This window comes from Priapulus caudatus, unplaced genomic scaffold (genome assembly GCF_000485595.1).
Source record: "Priapulus caudatus unplaced genomic scaffold, Priapulus_caudatus-5.0.1 Scaffold64, whole genome shotgun sequence".
NCBI classification, from domain to species: Eukaryota; Metazoa; Priapulida; class Priapulimorpha; order Priapulimorphida; family Priapulidae; genus Priapulus; species Priapulus caudatus.
In genome coordinates this window covers 169995-176609 of record NW_014577125.1, presented here as the reverse complement: position 1 = coordinate 176609, position 6615 = coordinate 169995, and the positions used below count along the sequence as shown (strand labels likewise).

Here is a 6615-nt window from a genome sequence, read left to right as displayed (position 1 = left end):
ACCGCACACGCAACACGCACAACCGCACGACGTGCACGGCACTTCACACAACTCAGCATGATCACTGACAAACACACAGCTGAAAACGCACGCACGCACATCAGACGGCACCACAATGCGCACATACACACTAGATCACACTGTACAACGCCAGACGCAGACGCGACGCACTGCACGCACGCACGCAGCGGGATCACAGCCACGCACGCGAGCCGCAGCACGTACAGCACATCACCGAAGACAGCACAGACTCACATAGCAGGCATACACACTGACGACGCTACGCACGCACGCACGCACGGCGACACACACCAGGGGCGATGTTCACCACATTGCAGACTTGGTTCGGCACAGTTCGGTGTTGTCGCGCGTCGGTTCAGGGGAGGGGGTTCTCCTCATGCTCCCCCTTCCCTCCTCCTGCGCCTCGTTACTCGTATCGGGATCCACAGCCTCCTGCTTGATGCACAGCCGATCGCTCTTCGCGCGCCGCTCCGTGGCGCCACCTTCTGCCGCCATCGCTGCTGCGCCCCTCTGTCGCGCTCGGCGTCTGTTCGCGGTGCGCATAACAGCGCGCGCAGCGTCAATAACACGGGTCGCGGACTAACGTCCGCGGCACGCCGGGGACGTGCTGATAGGTTTGCGATCTGTGGGACTGCCGGGGCGCACGCTCGCTGGTCCCGCCCCTGCGCCTCCGCTGCCTGCACGCGGCGGCTCCTCGATGCAGAGCGTCGGGCGGCGGCGGCGCGCACTAGCGTCGTCGTCGACGATCGGCGGCCAAAATCTCGCGTTTTGTTCGGCGAGCGCGCTGCCTGAACGCTAGCAGCGCCCCCTGCTGACGTCCGAGTCGCCATTTGTCTCTGAGACGTCGCTCAGCAACCCTCGGCGGCTCTCCTTGCTCCTGATTTGGCTTAAGAGGCGTCCATGCTTGAGACGTACGGACCCACAGCACTAAAGCGGTGGCGTTGTGGTCGCGGGCTGGCGCCGGCAGAGCTTGCAGCGAGCCGGGTGCCAGGTGGCAGCACCGTGCCGCATACTTTCAGTCGTTTTGGTCTTCTCTTTCGTGCTGAATCGAACGAGAATCAATTGTTGAAATGTGGAAAAAAAAGATATCTACTTGAGTGAGCTCCCAAGGCGCACCTCAAAATATACGCTTTGCAGTCGTGTAACGTCAAGTCTGCCTGTCGTAAAAAGTGAAACAAAGAGTGTGACTTTCCATGCAGCTTGTTATTCTAATTGTGGAGACAGAGGCGTAGGCTGAGCGGGGGGGGCCCCTGGGGGGGGCAGCGCGCCCCCCGAGTTCGCGCGCGCGAAGCCGCACACAAATTTTCTGTGCCGGGCCCCCAGGGTGCCCCCCACTGAAAAGTCATGCTTGATAAAAAAAATATTTGAATTAAAACAAGTGCCCGTTAGAGGACAGTAATAGCTACAGAAGAAAGAGTGGATATATGTGTGCCCCCCCCACGAATGTAGGCCCCCCAGTGCCCCCCCCTCCCCCCGCTGAAGAGAAATCCTAGCTACGCCACTGTTGTGGAACGTAATGGTTCAATGGCGCATGGTTGCTTACCTGTATATCACTGGTATATTTTGCGGTGGTTTATGTTTCGCGAATTTGCGCAAGAACGCGGAATAATTCCATACTGAATAATTTAAGCCGAATATATTCAATAAGTTCACCGACCGCAGGCTTTAGCCGTTGAAATGTAACCACTTCGCGGAATTGTTCCGTCAAGGTCTGATCGCGACATATCTGGACGCGAAAAATATGGCGTAGTGAACCGTAGTACCTGTCGGGCCGGAGTGTGGTCTAGTGGGTCGCTGGTCACTCCTATGAGGCTGGGGTTGCTTCCGGGAATGAGGGACTTCTCGAGGATAGAGTGCTGGCCATCTCAGCATCGTTACTGTTCTCCTCGTGCGACACGCTACCGCTGTCGGTCGTTGCCGACTCCGACAGACTCACCACCCGCTTCTGCTCTTTCGTTCTTCTTCCCACCAGAGGGCACGTCTGCTCCTCGCCCGTTCTCGATGTCGTCCCCATCCTGACTTCGCTTTTTGCGGCACTTCCGGGCCCGTTTTCATACTGCGGGAATGAGTGTTTAGAAAGAATAATTCAGGCTGTGGCCGCGTGTGAGTGGTGTGCAGACATGGGCACTCTATCAAACAAGAGGGCATCCAAAGACGAAGTATCCACCTCAACCAATTGTAGAATGTTATATCTAATTTTATTTATTTATATGTAAATTAATTAAAATTTAAACTTATTTATTCTTATCTTATCTTATTCTATTAGGTGTTATCTATAACACTATATCTGTTATCTATAACACTATATCTGTTATCTATAACACTATATCTGTTATCTCTGTGCTGCTTCACCTTGTTTTTCCGGCCAGCGTGGTCACCACTGCTGCTGTTACTGCAGGTGCTGGCAGTGCTGGGTGACTGGCGGCCACGCACTATGACACCATCTACGATGCTGCTCGGACTGCTTCGCGCACTCACAGGACACGTGACGTCGGCAACGTCCTGCGCAAAACAAGCGAACATCTTAACATCGGACGCCGAAGCCGGCGGACAAAAAACTACCCACAAATTAAAACCTAAAAACAAATTACAACCGCAAAACAACTAAAAGTGCAATTCACTTATAGAATCTTCACAATCTACGAGTCCTGCCAAAAATGTGCGAATATCTTAACATCGGACGTCAAAGCCGACGTTAAAAAAACTCCGAAAGCGAAATTCACTTATAGAATCTTTACAATCTACGAGTGAGTCCAGCCAAAAATGTGAAAACCGACGGAAAAAAAACGATCAAAAGTGCAATTCACCGAAATGAAGAACCTTCAGAATCTACGAGTGAGTCTTATCAGTTCTACTTACAGTCTTGTTGTCGCCGTCGCCGTTCAGTGCACCGATTTGCTCGACCTTGGGCTTAAACATGAAAAGTGGCACTTCCTCCTCGTCACGATTCAGCGGGGGCAGGTAGCCGTATCGCTTGAAGTAATGCCGACAGTTGGTGCAGAGCAGCACACGATCTCGCCCGCCGTGGTGCCAGTCCTTGGAACCTGTTATTGTCACACATAGATCTTCACTACATGTCAATCGGAGGCTGCATAACACATACGTAATTTGAGAATTTCCCAGGTAGGATTGACGGTCGATAGCGGTCGACAACAACCCCCCCCAGCTGTACTGAAGAACCACCGCAGCCTTTCATGCGAAGATTACAATAAAACTATGAGGAGATTATCAAAAACATTCCCTCTTAACGAAATCTTGTTTGTATCGATCGTTCGCATTGCAACAGGCAGCTAATGCAGTGTGGCCTGTGTTACTAATCAGTAATGAGTGTCCCAAGACGCCATCGCTTACACTATAAAGCTCAACATGTATACTCTAGCGATCGACCCTTCTGTTCTTCTCGACTATTCCCGTCTTCGTCGTATGAAGTGCACTCTCGTTTGATCAGATGAAGGACCTCAAAATTCTAGACGCAGCGCGCGCGTAAATAACAGCGCGGCCACATCGAGGACGCCGCCGCCAGAGCGAGTCCGCACCTCCCTCCCGTTAATCCAGAATTACGGCTCCCCGCGCGCACGCTAAAATGGCGAGCGCCTCCCCCCCCCGCGCCCGCGCGCGAGAGCGATTAATAACGGCCATTAGCGCACGCCGACAGCAGATTTACAGCGTGCGGCTGCCACGCTGCGGCCGCCCGGCCCGCGGGCCGGCGATTCGTCATTCGTGCGCGCTGTCACTCGCCTGTTTCTTAACACCGGATGCGGTTGCCACCACTTTACATAATGCACAGAGAGGCGCGACTCGATGGTTCTAAATCACGGGAAGGGGCGAAATAACTCACAGTTACGGGATGGAAGGATTAAGGGACAGCGAACAATTTAAGGAGAAGAAAAGAGTGACAGGGTTTAGGATAGTGGATGAGAGGGATGGGATGAGAGGGATGGGATGAGATTAGTGAAGGTAAGGACTGTGGGAGCACGGATAAGAGATAGAAGCGATTAGTAAAGGGCAGACTACATATGACTGCAGGTTTGCGAGATGCATGCACTTCGTAAAATAAATTAATGAGAAGAGAAGGGGATGAGAGGGGTGAAAACAACGTAGAGAAACATGATTGGTGGAACAGAAAACAGTTATTAGGAAGGTTTGGCTGACCACTGTTACACAATCATGGTGACACAACGGTATCTGACCTGCATTAGCTGCATTAACTGTAGATGTAGGTAGAGGAGCACAACTGCATACTCACTGGTAGTGAAACAATGCCGGCACGCATAGCCACTCGCTTCTCTTGTGTCCGAATCTTCGGAATCTACGTCCTCCTCACTGCAAGAGCTCTGACTCACTGCAAACAGATCGTAGTAGTTAGGTTATTGCATCTTAAATCACCAAATAGTTTGAGACAGTTCCTGGACTTGAATCACACAATCGCTTCGAACTTTAAACAAATATTCACGAACTATTAAAATGATGAAATCTGTAGTTTTAGCTCTGTATTCCAATGGGTTTTGATATTTCCTTATCTCGCTGAGCAAAGTATGTGTCAATTTTAGCTCGTCGATCAAAGCCGCTGCTTTTTGAGCAATCTAGGGTCTCTTGTGTATCTGCTTATATTTCATGTAAAATTCTTGAGTTTTTTGTGGCAATTTCATGTAGGCTTACAACAAATGTACGCTGCATACATGTATGAATAGCCTGAAACCTATTCATGGGTGTTAACAATGATGCATCTTTACATATATCCATGAATGAGTTGCATAAGGAATATTACTATCAGGATTCAAATAAACCACGAAAAACATGTACATGAATAAGTTAGCCGTTTAAAAGTAATAATCTGCCAACAACTTATTCGTGAATGTCAAAAATAGTGCATAATTAAGTTATAAATTAAGGAGTTGCACAAGACATGCAACCTTGTACAAATAATCCCCACACTATTAGTATTACTCTTAAAATGAGACTAATTCTTAAGCTTTTGTAATATTCCCACCTGGTGGTCTGGCCTAATTAAAATTCTCAACTGGAATCATTATTAACACCCTAACCCATCATAATTATTTATTAAATAACTGGGCTTCTCCAATGAACATGCAGTTATTAAGTTGGGCCTGCTCTAAGGTGTATGAGAATGTGTTTTAAAGAATCCAAAACTGCTTTACATTCGATGACACATTTGTCACTTGTGACTACATCTGCATATAGGCTAAGCACTTATATTTTTCCAATTTCCAATATTAAGTTGTCAAGTGCCAAGTTTGCAAAGCCACACACATTTTCAGAATGCAAAGTGCAACATTACCGAAGAGTTGAAAACCTTAAATTGCCTAAAAAGTAGCGTTTGTGATTTTCAAGCTAAAAATCAATAAATGCCATACTCAGCATAATGATGAAATCTGTAAAATGACATGGAATAAAGAGATAAAATGTGACCACATTAATATTTATGAAACATTTATCAAAATAATTTTGGCATTTCATGAACTGAAGCATATATACTCCTAGTTCCATTTGGATAGGCAAATAGACTCGTTTCTTGGTTATTGGAGAGATGTGCACTTTCCACAAAATGTTAACGTGACAACATTACAACAAATGATCTGTGGATGCGTTCATTTGTTAACCTGTGTCGTTGCATACTATTGAGAAATCTTTACACAGCTGAGTATCTTTGTGCTAAGCAGGATGGAGTGTGTGCATAAAGAGGGATGAAAAGATGTTGAGTGGAGATAAGAGCAAGCAATGAATCGATGCTGCACAGTGAAGCAGGCCGCAATCAGTGGATGCTGTATAGGCAAGCAGGAAGCAATGAAAAGATGCTGTATGGGAAAGTATGAAGCAATGTGATGTTTTATGGGGAAGCGGGAAGCCACGATAAGATTCTACACGGGGGATGCAGAGAATGCAATGAAAAGTTGCTGCATGGATAAGCAGGCAGGAGATGCAAATATCCTGCATTCGCACACCCGCAGCAATGTCAATATATTGCAGGCGGTGAGCCGAAGAGGCTGATTTCTTTGAAGCTACTGGATGTGAAGAGACTAGTCATTGCAAAGCAACAGCAGATGTGATGTGACTATTGCGCGCACGAATGATCACACACTAGTGACGCATGCATGCGCACCCGCTCCCGCAATCTGCATCCATCCACGCGTGACAATGCCCGACATTTCTCGTAAATTGCGACCCCTAATCCGCCGCATTGATGAGAAAATTGCAGGCAGAATAAAATAAAAGGGCCCAGTGCGGCCATCGCTCAGGCTCTAGATCCGTGTTTACCAGGGCCAATAACGCTTCTCCCTTGAGGAGCGTTCACCCGCAAACAAAGTAGGAAGCTTTGAATTTACTGCTACGATGTCCCTGCGGTCAGCACATGGTACATTGGCACACACTTCCCGCCATCATAGCATGTATTTTTCTATAGACTTGGCCTAATTCAACGTCAGTAACAGCTACTTATCATTCCAACTCACTCCTACTCTCTCTCTCGTCTTAACGAATTTGTTCTCTCTCTTTTTCTCAGCATACGCACTCTCTCTCTCTCACGCACACGCACACGCACACGCACAAAAACGCATGCACGCTCTCTCTCTCTCT

At 48.1% G+C, this 6615-nt stretch overlaps 2 protein-coding genes across 2 annotated transcripts in view; both read right to left on the bottom strand.

The window, feature by feature from the left end:
* LOC106821215 (arginine-glutamic acid dipeptide repeats protein-like) overlaps nucleotides 1-516 on the bottom strand; it is a 6370-nt gene extending 5854 nt beyond the window's left edge. The window contains exon 1 of the mRNA XM_014825924.1: nucleotides 329-516. Within this exon, the coding sequence (XP_014681410.1) occupies nucleotides 329-516 (188 nt within the window). The remainder of the gene's footprint in view (nucleotides 1-328) is intronic.
* The window catches only part of LOC106821214 (arginine-glutamic acid dipeptide repeats protein-like), a 57218-nt gene that overhangs the window by 8827 nt on the left and 41776 nt on the right, over nucleotides 1-6615 (bottom strand). Inside the window, exons 11-14 of the mRNA XM_014825923.1 lie at nucleotides 4268-4363; nucleotides 2881-3065; nucleotides 2374-2523; nucleotides 1785-2073 (exon numbers count right to left, since the gene is read on the bottom strand). Coding sequence (XP_014681409.1) covers nucleotides 1954-2073; nucleotides 2374-2523; nucleotides 2881-3065; nucleotides 4268-4363 — 551 coding nt within the window. The 3' untranslated portion in view covers nucleotides 1785-1953. The remainder of the gene's footprint in view (nucleotides 1-1784; nucleotides 2074-2373; nucleotides 2524-2880; nucleotides 3066-4267; nucleotides 4364-6615) is intronic.